The 20,861-nt window shown below is 42.4% G+C and overlaps 1 protein-coding gene across 8 annotated transcripts in view; it reads left to right on the forward strand.

Annotated features, from left to right (window-relative positions):
• The first annotated feature begins 1,664 nt into the window (after positions 1-1,664).
• LOC139366372 (prominin-1-A-like) overlaps positions 1,665-20,861 on the forward strand; it is a 113,922-nt gene continuing 94,725 nt past the window's right edge. For 5 of the 8 annotated variants that reach the window (XR_011626752.1, XR_011626754.1, XM_071103790.1 and 2 more), the window contains exon 1: positions 1,902-2,386. Coding sequence is in view for 3 of the 8 variants with exons in the window: in XM_071103790.1 (XP_070959891.1) it covers positions 2,149-2,386 (238 nt within the window). In the remaining 5 variants the exon portion in view is untranslated. Of the gene's footprint in view, positions 2,387-20,861 lie in introns of all 8 variants that reach the window. The other 3 variants (XR_011626756.1, XR_011626755.1, XR_011626753.1) reach the window with 3 other exon arrangements.

The following is a 20,861-nucleotide window of genomic DNA, read 5'->3' on the forward strand; positions in this document are numbered from 1 at the left end:
ATGGCAATTTGAATGCTCATCTTGTGATGAGATCCTGAGGCCTATTGTGCCATTCACCCGCCACCATCCCCTCATGTTTCAGCATGATAATGCACGGCCCCATGTTGCAAGGATCTGTACACAGTTCCTGGAAGCTGAATAAAATTCCATGACCTGTATACTCACCAGATAGATCACCCATTGAGCACATTTGGGATGCTCTGGATCGACGAGTATGACAGCGAGTATGACAGCATATTCCAGTTCACGCCAATATCCAGCAACTTTGCACAGCCATCGAAAAGGAGTGGGACAACATTCCACAATAAACAGCCTGATCAACTCTATGCAAAGGAGATGTGTCACGCTACATGAGGCAAATGGTGGTCACACCAGATACTGACTGGTTTTATGATCTAGGCCCCTAGCTTGTTTTTAAGGAATCTGACCAACAGATGCTTAACTTTATTCCAGTCATGGGAAATCCATAGATTGGGGCTTAATTACTTTATTTAAATTGATTGATTTCCTTATATGAACTAACTCAGCAAAATCTTTGAAATTGTTGCATGTTGCATTTATATTTTTGTTCAGTGTAGAATATTGTCTAAACAACATGAAAGCATGAGTGTACATGTATCTGCCAAAGACTGCACTGTTTCTCATTCCAGTGGACCAGTGGGAGTCTTCTGGCAGGAATTCCCTCAAACAACTTGAATACCGGCTACTGTACATAACCAATCCCACTTTATGAACATGGCATTTTGGGCATTTTCTAAATTAGGTTAATCTACATATCATATTCAGCAGAGCACTGACAACATCTCCACATTTACCTGATGTGAAGAAAAAACATTTACTGTAGTTACACAACATTGATCCCCTGTATTTGCCTATTCAGGGACCACATTTGAAATAGAACACATACCCCTATTCAAAGGCTTTTTTCATTCACCTGATCTGGTTTGCTTCTCTCAGTGCGGATCTAATGAGTGTTGTGAATGCACTGAAGTATGGAGTCCTGTAGCCCTGATCAAAGCCCTGCCCACATGGAGCCTATCCAGAGGGGCCCTGCCGCGTTCTGGGACATCAACAAGGACCACATTGTGCATGGGGACGCTGGGTGTGAGCCTACCTGGGTTCTGCTCCACCAATCACAGTGCTTCTAGATCTGTGGGCTGTGGTGTCAAAGTATCTTGTGTCTACCCTCTAGGGGTGGAGAGGTGGGGGCAGGGTCAGAGTTTGGGAAGTCGTTGAACACCTGTGATGTGGGGGCAGAGAGGTGGTGGGGAGGGGGGGTTCAAGACAGTTTGGCATCTGTTTATCTGAAAGTGGACCCTTTGGGTGTAGGTTAGGACATTGGTCCATGGGTAGGCTACATCATTGTTAGGCTATACAGTCCAAAATAGTCTATTCATATTTTTTAAAATCTTAATACATATTCCATGGTTGTTGGAGATTATGCATTCATTTGGTGCAATTAAACTGTTCTAAAAATGTATTCTTTAAGAGTATTAGGGTAACCAGCTAAAGGAATTAAAGAGAGCCTACATCATACTAGGCTACATCTCAAAACAAATGAAAGGTCATGTTCCATCTTTTCAACGAGAATCTTCCAGTCCTCCTTCCCCCGACAGGCGGAGCGCTTCCCATTGGACCAACTGTTTCCCAGGGCTCCCACAGTCAGTAGACCGAATGCGCGCGCTTACACGCTATATGTGCTATATGGCATCCTTGGGACGTCCCTTAACTGATTGAAGTTGACATTTAAAATGGTTAAGGCAATGGTTAGGGTTAGGTTAGGGATATGGTTTGGGTAAGGACGTCCAAAGGATCCCAGATAGCAGCAGGCAGCCAACCGTTCCAGCAGCTCTCCCGCACAGATGCGCGAGCCAACTTGTCAGTTGGTCTCATTTCGGAGGGGAACGGAGCGGTTCGATCCGAGCGGTATGAGGAACCACTGACGGTGGAAACGATGGTAATCACGAAATCTTCCCCGGACAGAAGGACTTAACCTGCAGTCCCACTGCTCACCCCATCCCATTTTATTTCCACCTCTAGAGATACGGACCTAACGTTAGCGAAATTTCTGTACCATCTCCATTGTAGACTATCTCTCCCTTTGATCTGTTTTAACCCCGTACATTAAGGTTAGAGTGTCTTGACACGATGTGGAAAACCGGGCTCCTTCTCCTCTTTTGGGGACTATTAACATCCAGTGAACTCCAGCAAGAAGCAACGGAGCCGGAGCCCCGAAATCAACCACCGTCGGGAAAGTTGGATTTTGGCTATGTGCCCCAGGGAGTTTACAAAACCCTCGCCTATTACGAACCTGGAGTAATAGGGATACTGTTCCACATGGTGCACGCTTTTCTATGCGTCGTGCAGCCCAACCCTTTCCCTGAAGGTAAGGCATCGATAGTGCAATGTTGTTTTGATGCCCATTGAGCTGTCCCTTAAGATTTCGTAATAGCGTTTCCTCGTTTAGCGTCAACAGTGTCATGTGTCGTTTGTAATGTTTGGCAATGGCAAAATAAGCTATTCTGTATGAGATTTTCAAATCATGCCACGAAACACTTTGATGTATTTGGCTGCTGTGAATATGTCACTGGTTTATGCAAAACATCCCCATCAAATCCTGAAAACTCTCTTTATTTGCATAATATTTATCTTGTGCCTCAAATTCATTCATGCATGTACAGTATGTGTCCACAACAGACAGTCTACTTGAAGGCAGTATATTGTCTATAGTGTACTGCCCAGAGCCTGTGTCAACATAATTAAAATGTTACTGACCTCTTGCTGACTGTGTGCATCATGTGGTCACTGGTCATTAAATAGTTTGAGCACCCAATGCACCAGAAAACGCAGTAAATTAGGTTGGGAGGTGGTCCATTTGTCCAATTAAATTTGAATGCATTAGGACTAACTTTCCATATACTCAAATAAGATGTCTTTAAAGTGAGTATTGGGTGGTTAGTAGACAAGACTACCCCATATCTGTGTTCATAATCAATTGGTAAATCTGGAGGTTAGGAGTGGCTCCCTGTATCACAGATTTAATTAGGTAATCCCATAATCTGGAATGCCATATGTTGCTGTGCTTTTAGTTTACAGGATTGTCAGTCACTAATTGATATAGCTCATACTCATGTACTCAATAGAATAGATGTTCAATGTGTTCATTAGATATAATTGAACTTTTGGGTTCTATTACACATCTCAAATGAGTGTATTAGTAGTTTACACAGATTTGCAGGTGCAGTGAAATTCTTGTTTCTAGCTCCAACAGTGCAGTAATACCTAGAAATCTTTAAGGAAAGTTGAAATCCCATGTTAGAGATAATGAGGTTTGCAATGTAAAATCTGGCTTCTTCTGGACAGTGCATTAAAAAGGTTCTATGAATGTTAAATTGAACACCCAAATTAATTATATGACCATTAATTAGACTGTGTGCGTGACCAATTAGCTAAATATATTTTAGACATCCAGACATATTACTATAGGGGGTTCCATCATTTTTTCAAATTCATCTTATGTGTAACTTTTTTTTAATTCTGGGAAACCGAATAGCCTCGACTGTATAGCCACGTGTTCGTCAATTTAATTGGGACAATATAATGCACGCATGGAGATTTAGCATGATAATCCAGCAATCTGTCAGGCCTATTTTGATTAGAGGGGACAGGCTGTTATGGAAAAACCCTGTGGGACTTTCAGGGCTACACAGTGGACCAGCCCCTATGCTTCCCTGTAACACTGTTGTGACTTCCATAAAACATCAAACTTAGTGTGGCATTGTGCAATTTTCAGAGAGAAATGTATTGGACCAAAACTGATTTGTTAATGCCATATAAAATCTATTGTACCCCTGTTTTCCTCTATTAATTTCTTGTTGGTGCGCCAGGGCTCCGAAAACAACAATCAGGGCTGTAAACTTCCAAAATATCCCATTCGAAGGCCAAATATCCCATTTGAAGGCCAAATAGTTCAGGTGGGAGCCAACAGAAACTACTGGTAGGGGAGCCCACCAAGTCTTAGTAATGGTAAGGGAAACATTTCTTGCACTGGCAAAGGTGTGGTTAGGGGGTGTCCTCCTCCCTAGCACATTAGAGTAAACCCTAATATCTGTGACAGTCTTCTCTTGGTTACTATCACGTTTTTAGGTAAGACCCAGATGCAGACAGTGTCGAAGAAACAAACATTTATATCTAAAACGGGCAGGCAAACGACAGGTCAAAGGCAGGCAGGGGTCAATAATCCAGAGAGGGTGCAAGGGGTCCAAAACGGCAGGCAGTCTCAGGGTCAGGCCAGGCAGGGGTCAATAATCCAGAGGGTGCAAGGGGTCCAAAACAGCAGGCAGTCTCAGGGTCAGGCCAGGCAGGGGTCAATAATCCAGAGAGGGTGCAAGGGGTCCAAAACGGCAGGCAGTCTCAGGGTCAGGCCAGGCAGGGGTCAATAGTCCAGAGAGTGTGCAAGGGGTCCAAAACGGCAGGCAGTCTCAGGGTCAGGCCAGGCAAGGGTCAATAATCCAGTAAAGTACAGAACTGAAGGCAGATTGAGGGAAGGCAGAAAGGTCAAAACCGGGTAGGACTAGAAAACAGGGGCAAGAAACAGGCAGGAGCAGGGGAACAAAACACTGGTAAGTTTCCCAAACAAAACGAACTGGCAACAGACCAACAGAGAACACATGTACAGTGCCTTGCGAAAGTATTCGGCCCCCTTGAACTTTGCGACCTTTTGCCACATTTCAGGCTTCAAACATAAAGATATAAAACTGTAATTTTTTGTGAAGAATCAACAACAAGTGGGACACAATCATGAAGTGGAACGACATTTATTGGATATTTCAAACTTTTTTAACAAATCAAAAACTGAAAAATTGGGCGTGCAAAATTATTCAGCCCCTTTACTTTCAGTGCAGCAAACTCTCTCCGGAAGTTCAGTGAGGATCTTTGAATGATCCAATGTTGACCTAAATGACTAATGATGATAAATACAATCCACCTGTGTGTAATCAAGTCTCCGTATAAATGCACCTGCACTGTGATAGTCTCAGAGGTCCGTTAAAAGCGCAGAGAGCATCATGAAGAACAAGGAACACACCAGGCAGGTCCGAGATACTGTTGTGAAGAAGTTTAAAGCCGGATTTAGATACAAAACGATTTCCCAAGCTTTAAACATCCCAAGGAGCACTGTGCAAGCGATAATATTGAAATGGAAGGAGTATCAGACCACTGCAAATCTACCAAGACCTGGCCGTCCCTCTAAACTTTCAGCTCATACAAGGAGAAGACTGATCAGAGATGCAGCCAAGAGGCCCATGATCACTCTGGATGAACTGCAGAGATCTACAGCTGAGGTGGGAGACTCTGTCCATAGGACAACAATCAGTCGTATATTGCACAAATCTGGCCTTTATGGAAGAGTGGCAAGAAGAATGACATTTCTTAAAGATATCCATAAAAAGTGTTGTTTAAAGTTTGCCACAAGCCACCTGGGAGACACACCAAACATGTGGAAGAAGGTGCTCTGGTCAGATGAAACCAAAATTGAACTTTTTGGCAACAATGCAAAACGTTATGTTTGGCGTAAAAGCAACACAGCTGAACACACCATCCCCACTGTCAAACATGGTGGTGGCAGCATCATGGTTTGGGCCTGCTTTTCTTCAGCAGGGACAGGGAAGATGGTTAAAATTGATGGGAAGATGGATGGAGCCAAATACAGGACCATTCTGGAAGAAAACCTGATGGAGTCTGCAAAAGACCTGAGACTGGGACGGAGATTTGTCTTCCAACAAGACAATGATCCAAAACATAAAGCAAAATCTACAATGGAATGGTTCAAAAATAAACATATCCAGGTGTTAGAATGGCCAAGTCAAAGTCCAGACCTGAAACCAATCGAGAATCTGTGGAAAGAACTGAAAACTGCTGTTCACAAATGCTCTCCATCCAACCTCACTGAGCTCGAGCTGTTTTGCAAGGAGGAATGGGAAAAAATGTCAGTGTCTCGATGTGCAAAACTGATAGAGACATACCCCAAGCGACTTACAGCTGTAATCGCAGCAAAAGGTGGCGCTACAAAGTATTAACTTAAGGGGGCTGAATAATTTTGCACGCCCAATTTTTCAGTTTTTGATTTGTTAAAAAAGTTTGAAATATCCAATAAATGTCGTTCCACTTCATGATTGTGTCCCACTTGTTGTTGATTCTTCACAAAACAATACAGTTTTATATCTTTATGTTTGAAGCCTGAAATGTGGCAAAAGGTCGCAAAGTTCAAGGGGGCCGAATACTTTCGCAAGGCACTGTATAAATACACAGAGGATAATGGGGAATATGGGCAACACCTGGAGTGGGGTGGAGACAAGCACAAAGACAGGTGAAACAGATCAGGGTATGACAGTTACACAGTACGGCAGGTAGTCTAGCGGTTAGAGTGTTGGGCCAGTAACTGAAAGGTTTCTGGTTCGAATACCCGAGCCGACAAGGTGAAAAACTGTGCCCTTGAGCAAGGCACTTAGCCCTAATTTGCTCCAGGGGTGCCGCACTGCTGTGGCTGACTGTAAAACAAAACATTTCACTGCACTTATCCGGTGTACAGTATGTGACAATAAAAAAAATATTTTTTTCCCCATCACCAACTGGTGCTGTGACAACTGCAAGAGACGATAAGGTGGAATTTCCAAAACATCCATCATTTTGTTAGGATTTATGGAATTGCCTACATCACACTGCTAAACTGCAAGATGTTATCATTCAGTTGTTAATGACAGCTTTTCTTTACTGCCCGCCAACCTGTAAGAGCTGGTATTAGCAATATAGCAACAGTTGTCAAGTTGTCTATCACTCCCACCCACTCATGCAACCAAGCGCTAGGCTATCTGACACATGGCCAAACACATGCACATCACCCACACATAGTCACACAGCAATAGAACCAGTAAAGCAAATGACTAATTTATGTTGTCCCTCCATTTGCTGTCATTTCAAACCATTTGACTTATGGTAATAGTACTGTTATGTAACATAAGTCACCCTACACTTGAGACAAGATTTTTTTATGCAGTTCCTGCTGTCACCCCGAATCTGTTGGTGTGAGGCTAGAGGGATTATAATAACTACAGCCATGCAAATTCCAGTTGAAAAGTGCTCTGTGACAAATAGAAAGTTTTCTCATCAACGGCTCAATTCGCCACGTCTGCTTGCAATACCCTCTCCCCGAAGTAGCTATGACAGGTGTAATATTGACTCCATGGACACAGCGCTTCGGCGAGAAACAGGCATTAGTTAAGGCTAGGGAACAGTTGCCAGGGAAACACACACACTGCCAGGCATGGTAGCCAATGTATTTTTGATTTCCTTCTTTTTGCCCTGCATATGAAGTGTGAACTGAGACAGATTTTGGAGGCAATTACTGCATTTTAGCGGTTTTAGCAAACCATATTTCCACTGTGCTGGAGGTGCTTCGCTGAGAGAAGCAGCACCTTTCAATCCCAGTATTGAGTGTCTCTATACATTGTTTCCGTTGACATGATGGATTTTTGGTTTAACCCATGGAAGGAGAAAGTGTTACATATCAGTAGCCCCTGGCCTTACGGCGTACTAGGGAAGAGGAGCCTGGTTTTTAAACCATAACAGATAATGTCCTCTTTAGCTCTCTTGGTATAGGCCTAGGTGATAGCAGGGCCTAATCCTACTTCACACATGATACGCTACACTACAAACAGTATGTCATGCTTCTGCAGTGTACTGTGTCTGAAATGGCAGTTATGTTTTTGTGAATGTGAACGGCAGCTGTGGGATGATGGGGAATTTAGAGGGGCAGAGATAGGTCACAGATGGCGTTGTAAATGGGCATCATCTGTGGTTTTCTCCTCACAAAGATCCCCTCCCTTGGCTCTGCCGGATCCTCTCAGGACATCATGGTTGTGTCTGAATGGCCCTGCTACAGTACGTACTGTTTACTAAGTGTACTAACAGTATTCTATAAGACACTGTTGAGTGAGACGTAGCCTATGCAGGAAGCTACAAATATGAGCCTATGACTCATCCATCCATATGGAGCTGGAGCATGCATCTTTGTCCGTCACTATTTTCTCTTTATTTACTGACTGAAAACAACATGCCCCCTTTTCCCAGTTGCATTGCATTGTGGGTATGAAATGGCGATTGTAGCCGACTTCCTGAGTACTGTACATCAAAGTCCTACTATGGTACATCCTGTCCATGTCAGTCTGTTGCTCTTCACATTCAGATAACGCTCCTTTGTGAGTGGGTTGCATTCAAAACATCTGTCACTTGCATATCACCCCATTACATGTAGGAATATCTGTATCTATAGCTCTGCTTACTGTTACTGTAACAGGAAGTCAAGATGTGAGTGGGCTGGATGTATGGAGCTGTTTGTCTGGTGTGTATCTATGCCTGTCACAAACAGTCATGTCACTGTGGTGACTGTGGTGCCCGTGGTGTGGTAATGCTCCAAGACAGCCATGGGCATAGCCTAACATAATGCCAGCTGAACGCCTGTGGCAATGTGCCACTCTGTCACATAGCTTAGTAGGCCTATGTATTCTCCTGCACCCTATTGAGTCATTTCATGTATATACTTTATGATTTACATGATGCTTTGTTTATAGACTTAATGTACTTTTATGCCATCTGAAGTAGTCTATAAGGCCACGTCTTGAAACAGGCTGACAAAGTGACTAACGTGGACATTCTGTCCATTGGGCTCAAACTGTGCATATTATGTAATATGAGCACAAATAGATCTCCATTATTCTGACATTGTCTGTCATTCAGAGCCTATCATTATGTGCAGTTAGTGTTTCAGTCTAGCTATTGCCACTCCATTGTGTAGGAGCAGGTATGACTACATTGTTGATATCAAAATAACACAATAGTTTTCACTGTGGTCCTGATATACTGCCAAACCAATTGACTAAATAACTTCAAGAAGACAATGATAGATAATCATAGAATCGGATAGTGTGAGGAAACCAGTCATTCACACACCAACAAAGGCTGGGACAGGTGATTGGAGTTATGACTTTCCTTTCGGATGATTTAGGCCTAAATCTGGTCAAGTTGATTTGTGACTACTTTGGCTTGTCTTCCCACGCGGTATTTAAAGTCAACTCAACTAAAGGTGCTCTGGATGGGACACAACTGGGACAGCTATTATAAATGGTGACCCATTACATTGAGTCTACTTCTTTTGAGCTGTTAGTGTTCATTTTATTTTTATGAGCTTCTTGCTTTATGTGTGTACAGCAGAGAGGGCATTTATTTGTAATGGAGTATCAAACATAAATTGATTGAAATGAGGACATGGAGTTGCAGACCATCACTAATAGCCAAGCAGGAGTTATTTTCTTCCTACTGTACAAAGCAAATGTGACTCACCACCTGGATTCGGTCTTATGTAGCAACATTTTAATTTCTGTTTTTTACATTGGATAGAAGTAGAGACTCAGAGCTACAAAATTGTATATCATGCACTGTATTTGAAGAACAATGGGAAAGCAATTCTGCTTTGAATGTTTATAAACTTGTAAACTCACTTTTGAGAAAATTACATTTTAGTGTTTCGGTGAGAGAGCTCCTGTTTGTCTACACCCATTCAGCTTCATTCACACTCTCTTAAGCTTTAGCCCCCCCCATCTCCTTGCGTTCAGAGCGCACACTTGACCGGCCATATTCAACAGGTGTTGTACACTTAAGCTTAAGACATGTAGCTAGTTACCTAGGTAAACAATTAACCTAGCTAGGTAAACAACATGTAAGATCACACACATCACGTCACGCCACCTAGCGTTAGCTAGGGAGCCAGCCAGCTGACAGTACACTTTAGCTTGAAATGAAACCACTTTCTGTAAATATCTGAAAATGTAACTAGCTAGACTATTTTGCCCGTATACATCATCATGCATGGTGGACGCGTCTCCCTGTCACGGATCCATGCCACACATGCCCTTAGTTTGAAGACGTAATCCAGAAACAGGTGTTTTCCCATCTCTTTAGCGATCATACTCTAATTCCACTGATTTCAAAACTTGATCCTCCAGAGAGCGGAGAGAACACTTATGCAGCTACATTAAAAAAACGCCGCGTTCACCTTGATTACCAACACAGACTGACCAGCTCAAATAGACAAAAGCCTTCTAAATGGTAGACCAATCCAAACTCATCTCTCGGCATGTCCAGCCTACTCGTCTCAGACAATCATGGCTAGTGGGAAGGTTGCTGTCTTTTTTATGTGGCTTAACCAACAAGGCTTATAATTTAACAATTTTATTTGTATTTACAGATGGAATGCATGTTTGTTATTAAGACACATGAAAGTTCACATGTTCAAGAAGTCATTTCTGGACAAAAATTGATTTTGATAAAACATATTTTTTTATGTTCAAACTGCTCTCCTGTGAAGTCGTGACTTGCGACATGTGCCTAGTTTCCTGAATCGGGTCACAAATGCCAAAACCCCACCATCGCTCTTTCCTTTAGTGCCACTATGGGGTGGCAGGTAGCCTAGTGGTTAGAGCGTTGGACTCGCAACTGAAAAGTTGCAAGATCAAATCCCCGCGCTGACAAGGTAAAAATCTGTTGTTCTGCCTCTGAACAAGGCTGTCATTGAAAATAAGAATTTGTTCTTAACTGACTTGCCTAGTTAAATAAATAGCTACCAAGGGACTGGTTTGTGTTGTAGGCTATCCTATAAGCATTAGGCCTATTCTGACAGGCTTTTTAACTATGTCTTGAGGCCCGCAAAAATATAGCATATATAAGCTCAGTCTGCCAACATCTGATATGGATGATTTACAATATTGCCTGAAATCAACTCTCACTCCTCCCATTCAAATACAATGGCACTCAAAGATCAGATGGAGGTTGAGTAAACCACCTCCTCACTTTCAGAAATAACACTGGAATCAAAATTCACTCCTTTTTGTAGACACAATTCATTGGCACAGTTCTCCACTTTTCAAAGTAGTTTGAAGGCAGAACACTTCTCTTCCATGCAGTTTATACCTAACTAGGCCTACACATGAATTTCTCCTCGACTTTAAGCCAACGCTGGAGAATCCAAGATTAAGTCTGAGGTACAGTCCCTCCCCTTGTGACGGTTGTATTTGAACCATCCAGAAAAAAAAGCTTTGCATAGTGTTCCACATCAGTGTGGTATTAAAGAATATAAGACGGAACCCCTGCAGGTACTCGATTCCCCCAAGGGGAAGGCAGCCAAAATGCTAGTACTGAATGAAATGCTTATTTTTAGTGGAGCTACTTTCTTTCACACAGCCTTGGATGGGATTTGGTCCAAGCTGCAAGACAAAGAGCTGAACTCAGAGAGTGCACAGTGCTGAAAGACTCCTAATTGCCCCCACAATATGTGTTACGTAAAACCTTTTTCTCTGTAAAGTGAATGACCATTCAATTTGCCAGAAAATCTGCATGTAAGGGGATGCTCTTCAACAGGAGTGGCACAAATTGATTAAAGTACATAAAAAAAGATATTTCCTGAAATTCTGATCCAATAGGCAAGCTGTATCTCATTAATTGAATCTTGCCATACCAAATGCCAGGTTGGCATAATAGCAACATGAGAATGGAACAGATGATAAGAGATATGGCATTAAGATGTCCTGGGACTTTGAGGCTTTCAGGTAATGCTCTAATGACACCAGCGCTTCAATCTGCATAAATTCAATCTGCCAAAGAGTTTAGAAATGGAGTGTGATGGAAAGACCGAGAGAGAACCACACATAAAAAAACACAGTAAAAAGGCAGGAAATCCACATAATAATAGGAAGTGAAACAGTCAAAGAACCAGACAGGAAAATAAACATAGCAGTGGTTTTCTCATAGAGTAGCCAGCCAAATAGAAAAAGTACCCAGCCAGGTGCCCCTGGAGGATTCAAAATGTTTTGCTGAAGGAGCTCTATTTTGGCGGCCTCTAGTACGTTCTAATGCCTTGATTTCATCTGGAATACATAGCAAAATTATTGAATACTTTATTGCGTTTACCTCCCAGATTGGAAAAACATGACTTTCCAATTTAAATGACTGAAAATGTATGAAATCAGTGTATTGTTAGTTGTTCTGGATATCATCTAGGCCTATGTGACCAGACTAAGAGAACATTTAAACCATCTTCTCTTGATATTAGTCTTATTTGCAGTTTCACTGCAAGATATGAATTGCCACAATGATGTTTGTTCTTCAAATTATGTATTTGATAAAAACAGACCAAATTAAGTAAATAGCCCACATTATCTTGAAAAAATAAATTTAAAGGTTCAATAATACAAGGGCTATATCAGTCTTAAGTATTATATTGTTCAGATTTGACATAGCCTAAATTATTAATAAAAGATATTTCGGTAGGTCATTATTTTTATTATTTCATTAAGTTTTGATTTGTTAGTTTTTCCCCCCAAATTCCGTTTTCTCCGTTGAGCTTTTCCAGGTTTCCTTTTTATTTTTTTTATTTTTTAGGATTTCAGTCTCAAAATCACACTTTTTGATAAAAAAAAAATATATAAAATTGGATGCTCTAAATCTAAGTCCACAACAGTGCTTAAACCTCGTCAGGAGACCACGTTTAGGGACTCTCTCACGATGTGATTCGGTAGGCTACACTGACTGATGAGACCAGAGTCACTCACTTTAGCGTGACTGTTTCGGTTTCCACCAGATAGCACAGCCACAAAGTTGAAATTGACTATACCGAAACAAATCCATGGAAACGCAAACGTGCTTTTTGGTCTTAATTGAAGGTTAAGGTTAGGCATAAGGTTAGCTGTGTGGTTATGGTTAGGTTTAAAATCGCATCTTAAGAAATTGTAGAAATGGGTGGGGTTTCTGACTTTGTTGCTGTGGTAACTAGTGTCTACCCAGAGTCTGGCAAGCCCTGACATTCTAGGAAAGGAAACCTAGGAAATCCTTTGGTTTACTTGTCCCAATGCGATACCATGAACATATAACTATGTGGCATGATTTATGAATGGAAAAGAGATATAGGAGATCGACTTTATTCAGTAAGTTCGACACCTTTTATAAACTAGTCAACACTTGCTCTTTAGTTGTCAATCAAAGCACAGTAAATAGCCTATGGGCCACAACTCTGCATGGGTGACTATGTGAAACGTGCAAAAAAATAATTAGGCTAAGTGGATTTTGACTCATTGTTACCTCTTCCATTACATGGGACATGCAAATTCACAAGCGTCATGTGTAAAGAAATGCGACTGCAACCAACCACAGTGCACAAATATTGTGCTGGGAGGCGGGACAGACAGCGGACTGCGTTTCCCCGTCATCGCTGGTTTTGTGACTGACCGGCCGGCGCCTGTCCTATCAATAGATCACTAGAAGATGCATATTGTTCATTCTAGCAGGAGAGGGCTCGACGGACTAGCGAATTGAAACTTTTAAATTAAAGGTAGCCTAGTTAATATGAAGTGGGAAAAGTATCCGGTTGAAAATCTGTAACCAGCTATAACCAGCTGGCACTAATGGAAAACACTGACATGCAGTCAGGTCCATAAGTATTTGGACAGTGACACAATTTGCATCATTTTGGCTCTGTACACCACCACAATGGATTTGAAAGGAAACAATCAAGATATGCTTTAAATGTAGACTTTGATCTTTAATTTAAGGGGTTTGTCAATAGTATTGTATAGGAATTGTAGGAATTAGATTTTTTTTTAAATAGCCCCTCAATTTTAGGGACTCAAAAGTAATTGGTCAAACTAATATAATCATACATTAAATTGTGAGTTTTAATACTTGGTTGCAGATAAATAAATACAAGGGAACCAGTTCCATTGGCAGCCATACATACCCACTCCATAACACTACCTCTACCATGCTTTACAGATGAGGTGATATGCTTTGGAACATGAGCAGTTTCTTCCATTTCCCATACTCTTCTCTTCCCATCATTCTTGTACAAGTTGTCTCATCTGTCCATCAAATGTTGTTCCAGAACTGTACAGGCTTTTTTAGATGTTTTTTGGCAAACTCTAATCTGGTCTTCCTGTTTTTGAGTCTTACCAATGGTTTACATCTTGTGGTAAATTCTCTACATTTGCTCTGGTGAAGTCTTCTCTTGACTGTTGACTCGGACACAGATATGCCTACCTCCTGGAGGGTGTTCTTGATCTGGCCAACTGTTGTGAAGGGGTTTTTCTTCACCAGGGAAAAAATTATTCTGTCATGCACCACAGTTGTTTTCTGTGGTCATCCAGGCCTTTTGGTGTTCCTGAGCTCACAAGTGTGTTCTTTCTTTTTAAGAATGTACCAAATAGTTGATTTGGCCACACATAATGTTTTTGTTATCTCTCTGATGGGTTTGTTTTGATTTTTCAGCCTAATGATGGCTTGCATCACTGGCAGTGACAGCTCTTCGGACTTCATATTGAGGGTTAACAGCAACAGATTCCAAATGAAAATGCCACACTTGAAATCAACTCTAGACCTTTTATTTGCTTACTTGTAAATTAATGAATGAGGGAATGACACACCTGGCCTTGGAACAGCTGAGCAGCCAATTTTTCAAAGGGCGGGACCACATATAAAACATGTTGTAATTCCTACCCCGTTCTTATGATTTAGATGTAAATACCCTCAAATTAAAGCTGAAAGTCTGCACTTTGAGCTCATATTCATTATTTAATTTTAATATGCTGTGATATACAGCTAAAATAATAATAACTTGGTCAATGTCCCAATATTTATGGACCTAACTGTGCATAGAGATAAAAGAGGAAGAGAAATTTAAAGATGAAGAGAAGCAGCGAAAGAAGAAGAGTGACAAAGAATGAAATAGATAGCGTGGTGGAGAGAGAAATAGAGAGAGCTGACACATCATGAAGAGACTGTTGGGGCTATGTCTTGCTCGGGCACGTCATATGGATCAGGCCTTGGAAGCTGAGCAGGCGAGCTTGCCGCTCTTCTGGTGAATGGATGGCATGCCATGTATCCTCTCCGTCGTTTAGTTCTGCTTCATGGGCGGGCGCAACCGTGCCTACTGGGAGCTGGCACTGGGGACATGGTGATTTGTAATTGCAGATGTGCTACATTAAGGGTCAGTCTGCCAAAGCCAGAGATGACTACTCGGACTACCCACTCTGCGTGGCAACAGCTTCAGTGCCACTCATGCTGTTTTAGACTATGCTTTTAGCCTTACTACATTTGAGAGAGAGCAAAGTTAAATTGATCACAGACGGACTGTTTCACAATGCAGGGGTGAGGTTAAGTTCATGTCACAGTGCAGGGACAAGGTTAAGAGCATGTCACAGTGCAGGGACAAGGTTAAGAGCATGTCACAATGCAGGGGCGATGTTAAGAGCATGTCACAATGCAGGGGCGATGTTAAGAGCATGTCACAATGCAGGGACAAGGTTAAGAGCATGTCACAATGCAGGGACAAGGTTAAGAGCATGTCACAATGCAGGGACAAGGTTAAGAGCATGTCACAATGCAGGGACAAGGTTAAGAGCATGACACAGTGCAGGGGCGAGGTTAAGAGCATGTCACAGTGCAGGGACAAGGTTAAGAACATGTCACAGTGCAGGGACAAGGTTAAGAGCATGACACAGTGCAGGGGCGAGGTTAAGAGCATGTCACAGTGCAGGGGCGAGGTTAAGGGCATGTTACAGTGCAGGTGCGAGGTTAAGAGCATGTCACAATGCAGGGACAAGGTTAAGAGCATGTCACAATGCAGGGACGAGGTTAAGAGCATGTCACAATGCAGGGACGAGGTTAAGAGCATGTCACAATGCCGGGGCAAGGTTAAGAGCATGTCACAGTGCAGGGGCGAGGTTAAGAGCATGTCACAATGCAGGGACAAGGTTAAGAGCATGTCACAATGCAGGGACGAGGTTAAGAGCATGTCACAATGCAGGGACAAGGTTAAGAGCATGTCACAATGCCGGGGCAAGGTTAAGAGCATGTCACAGTGCAGGGGCAAGGTTAAGAGCATGTCACAATGCAGGGGTGAGGTTAAGAGCATGTCACAATGCAGGGGCGAGGTTAAGAGCATGTCACAGTGCAGGGGCAAGGTTAAGAGCATGTCACAGTGCAGGGGCAAGGTTAAGAGCATGTCACAATGCAGGGGTGAGGTTAAGAGCAGGTCATTTAGCTCTTGAGGACAGGGATTGGTTGATGTCAGGGATATGTCTTTCGAAAACCAATCTTAATGCTGATTGGTTAAGGGCCCAGCCTAACTATCCTTAGCCCATCAAGGAGTTTTTCACACGGACACTGAGTGCAGTATTTCTCTGCATTTTTATCATTTTTTTTCCTGACATGAAATGTTAAATAATCTGGAAGGTTAGCCTATTGATGGGACCACAAGTAAGGTACACTTTAAATCAGATAAAATTGCCCCTGTGTCGCATGTTTAAGACCTGTGCTCCTGACAGCAAGCAACACATGATGACACAGCTCTGTCTGTCTTATTGGCAGAGTGGGGTAGATTTAGCTTGCTTCCTCTGATCAATAGGCCCCCACCCTCTGTAGTTAGAGTTGACTGTCCGTCATTGTCGCCATGACACTGGTGTTAGCTCCTGAAAAAGTATTGCTCAGTTTGTGGTGCGCAGCATTGCGGTAGCACATATTGCTAGCAGCATTTTATCCAAAGACTGTTATACTAGCTGTCTAGTCTGTGTTGATAAATGTGCAATGAGCATGAAACACAATTATATAAGAACTGGCAACTCATTTAGAGAAATAAGGTAGGCCACTTGATTTCAACACCTGAACAAAGTGGACAGGCTAGCATGCTATTCAAACGGTTAGAGATAGACAAAATGGTGTGTTCATAACAATTCAACTGTCAGCTAGCAAATAGATCCTCTAAAGATTAGCTGGATACTCACTAGCACGTGGGATTGTGTTGACAGTTTGTTTATGAGACGTGTTCATTTTCTATAATGCCTGCTAGAAGAAGTTAGTCATTATTAGTGAATGTGCATTATGCATGGTTCAGGTTAAATTTGTAACAAAAATGTCATTTTAATAGACAGACTTGAAAGCCAGATCTGTTAACTCTAATGCAAAAAAAACAGGTTTTTATCAAATCATTAAATTATTAGTGGGTCTTATGGTTGTGGAAGGCTTATTTAGCCTAAGTACACTGCTCAAAAAAATAAAGGGAACACTTAAACAACACAATGTAACTCCAAGTCAATCACACTTCTGTGAAATCAAACTGTCCACTTAGGAAGCAACACTGATTGACAATAAATGTCACATGTTGTTGTGCAAATGGAATAGACAACAGGTGGACATTATAAGCAATTAGCAAGACACCCCCAATAAAGGAGTGGTTCTGCAGGTGGTGACCACAGACCACTTCTCAGTTCCTATGCTTCCTGGCTGATGTTTTGGTCACTTTTGAATGCTGGCGGTTCTTTCACTCTAGTGGTAGCATGAGACGGAGTCTACAACCCACACAAGTGGCTCAGGTAGTGCAGCTCATCCAGGATGGGACATCAATGCGAGCTGTGGCAAGAAGGTTTGCTGTGTCTGTCGGCGTAGTGTCCAGAGCATCGAGGCGCTACCAGGAGACAGGCCAGTACATTAGGAGACGTGGAGGAGGCCGTAGGAGGGCAACAACCCAGCAGCAGGACCGCTACCTCCGCCTTTGTGCAAGGAGGAGCACTGCCAGAGCCCTGCAAAATGACCTCCAGCAGGCCACAAATGTGCATGTGTCTGCTCAAATGGTCAGAAACAGACTCCATGAGGGTGGTATGAGGGCCCGACGTCCACAGGTGGGGGTTGTGCTTACAGCCCAACACCGTGCAGGACGTTTGGCATTTGCCAGAGAACACCAAGATTGGCAAATTCGCCACTGTGCTCTTCACAGATGAAAGCAGGTTCACACTGAGCACATGTGACAGACGTGACAGAGTCTGGAGATGCCGTGGAGAACGTTCTGCTGCCTGCAACATCTTCCAGCATGACCAGTTTGGCGGTGGGTCAGTCATGGTGTGGGGTGGCATTTCTTTGGGGGACCGCACAGCCCTCCATGTGCTCGCCAGAGGTAGCCTGACTGCCATTAGGTACCGAGATGAGATCCTCAGACCCCTTGTGAGACCATATGCTGGTGCGGTTGGCCCTGGTTTCCTCCTAATGCAAGACAATGCTAGACCTCATGTGGCTGGAGTGTGTCAGCAGTTCCTGCAATAGGAAGGCATTGATGCTTTCCTCTTGAGCACATCTGGGACATCATGTCTCGCTCCATCCACCAACGCCACGTTGCACCACAGACTGTCCAGGAGTTGGCGGATGCTTTAGTCCAGGTCTGGGAGGAGATCCCTCAGGAGACCATCCGCCACCTCATCAGGAGAATGCCCAGGCATTGTAGGGAGGTCATACAGGCACGTGGAGGCCACACACACTACTGAGCCTCATTTTGACTTGTTTTAAGGACATTACATCAAAGTTGGATCAGCCTGTAGTGTGGTTTTCCACTTTAATTTTGAGTGTGACTCCAAATCCAGACCTCCATGGGTTGATAAATTTGATTTCCATTGATCATTTTTGTGTGATTTTGTTGTCAGCACATTCAACTATGTAAAGAAAAAACTATTTAATAAGAATATTTCATTAATTCAGATCTAGGATGTGTTATTTTAGTGTTCCCTTTTTTTTTGAGCAGTGTATAATTTCGTAAACCCTGAAATCATTAGATTATTGCTGACTGTTTGAAATGCAGTGTACTTGACCTTTAATTGTACAACAAAGCTTATTTCGACAGAACATTTTTAGGCAATATCGCCCAGCCCTAATGGAAATCCTAAAAACTAGGCTAAACTTGGAATGTGTGACGCTCCAAATCTTGCAGTAGGCCCAGGCCTAACCCTTTGACTGTACTGTACTGTGGGTCCAATCCCGACAGAACCATGTGTGGTCGTGTAGTGTAACAAAGAGCTTTCATGTTAGTTTGACAAATGTGATGGTCTTTCATCCAGTTCTGTATCACATCTTATGTCTGGATCCATTAAATGAAAGCGTTCCACATTGCCATGTGTAAACACATCTCTGTGCTTTAACTCGATTGCTCTGCCTTTTAGTTGCATATTACAGAATTATGTTATAATGCCATAACAATGCTGTAGTTGAAAGAACAATTCCAATTACTTACATGGCAATCTTAATATCCCAGACTTCCTTTTGGTTTTACTTAAGTGCTTTGAGTGAATCATGTAGCAAACCAAGCAGGAGGTCATATCCCCACACAAAAAAAATAGACTGAAACCATTCCTCTTTTCCTCCTAAAATTAACTCTACCATCAAGCTCTGTTCTCTGTGGCCTGTTACCCTTCCTTCCGCCCACCACAGTTGATCATAATGATTATTCTTAATAAGGATATAAAGAAGGAGTAATTATGAAAATGTTGTCTATGACACTGCCTCTGGGGGGAACACTAAAATCAATGGAGTGGATAAAATATGAAGGAAAACAGTTCCTTGATCACCAAAGCCCCAACAAGATGCCATTTGATGAGCTATGTGGATGAAATGTGTCCTTAGGAGAAAGAAATGCAAACGACCCAGCTTGGTTTACTGTTTCCTTCAGCAAGCTTGGGGGAAAAGGGACAAAGGAGGAGAGGGGGAGGGAGGGAAGGAGAGAGAAAATACTTTAGTTATTGTATGCAAGAATGCGTCTGCATGGTGAAAACAGGATGTGCCTGACTTCAATCTTGCCTGTCTGTCTGTCACTGTGTGTTTTTCTCAACTCGTACATGTGTCCTATTTCTGTGTGTAGTCTCTCCAATGTTCTTTCAAACTGCACACGGTCATTATTCTGATGTGTTTATGTATACTGTACAATGCATACTGTACCATACGTACTGTAACATGCATACTGTAACATACATACTGTACCATACTGTACATAATGTAGCACATAATGTACCATACATACTGTACCACACTGTACATACTGTAACATGCATACTGTACATACTGTAACAAATACTGTACCATACATACTGTAACACATTGTACCATACTGTAACATGCATACTGTATCATACATATTGTACGTGTTTTTTTTGTATATTTGATTACCTGAGTAATACTGTGTGTTGAGATTCTTCACAGTAGTCACCCTTTGCCTTGATGACAGCTTTTATAGAGAGAATGATTTATTTAAGCTTTTATTTCTTTCATCACATTGCCAGTGGGTCAGAAGTTTACATACACTCAATTAGTATTTGGTAGCATTGCCTTTAAATTGCTTAACTGGGGTCAAATATTTTGGGTAGCCTTCCACAAGCTTCCCACAATAAATTGGGTGAATTTTGGCTCATTCCTCCTGACAGAGCTGGTGTAACTGAGTCAGGTTTGTAGGCCTCCTTGCTCGCACACGCTTTTTCAGTTCTGCCCACAAATTTTCTATAGGATTGAGGTCAGGGCTTTGTGATGGCCACTCCAATACCTTGACTTTGTTATCCTTAAGCCATTTTGCCACAACTTTGGAAGTATGCTTGGGGTCATTGTCCATTTGGAAGACCCATTTGCGATCAAGCTTTAACTTCCTGACGGATGTCTTAAGATGTTGCTTCAATATATCCACATAATTTTGTTTCCTCATGTTGCCATCTATTTTGTGAAGTACACCAGTCCCTCCTGCAGCAAGGCACACCCACAACATGATGCTGCCACCCCCGTGCTTCACAGGTTGGGATGGTGTACGTTTGGCTTACAAGCCTCCCCCTTTTCCCTCCAAACATAACGATGGTCATTATGGCCAAGCCTATCAGAAGCTTCTAAAACCGTGAGATCATTTTCTGGAATTGTCCAAGCTGTTTAAAGGCAGTCAACTTAGTTTATGTCAACTTAGTTTATGT

Source organism: Oncorhynchus clarkii, chromosome 14 (genome assembly GCF_045791955.1).
Source record: "Oncorhynchus clarkii lewisi isolate Uvic-CL-2024 chromosome 14, UVic_Ocla_1.0, whole genome shotgun sequence".
In the NCBI taxonomy this organism is placed as follows: domain Eukaryota; kingdom Metazoa; phylum Chordata; class Actinopteri; order Salmoniformes; family Salmonidae; genus Oncorhynchus; species Oncorhynchus clarkii.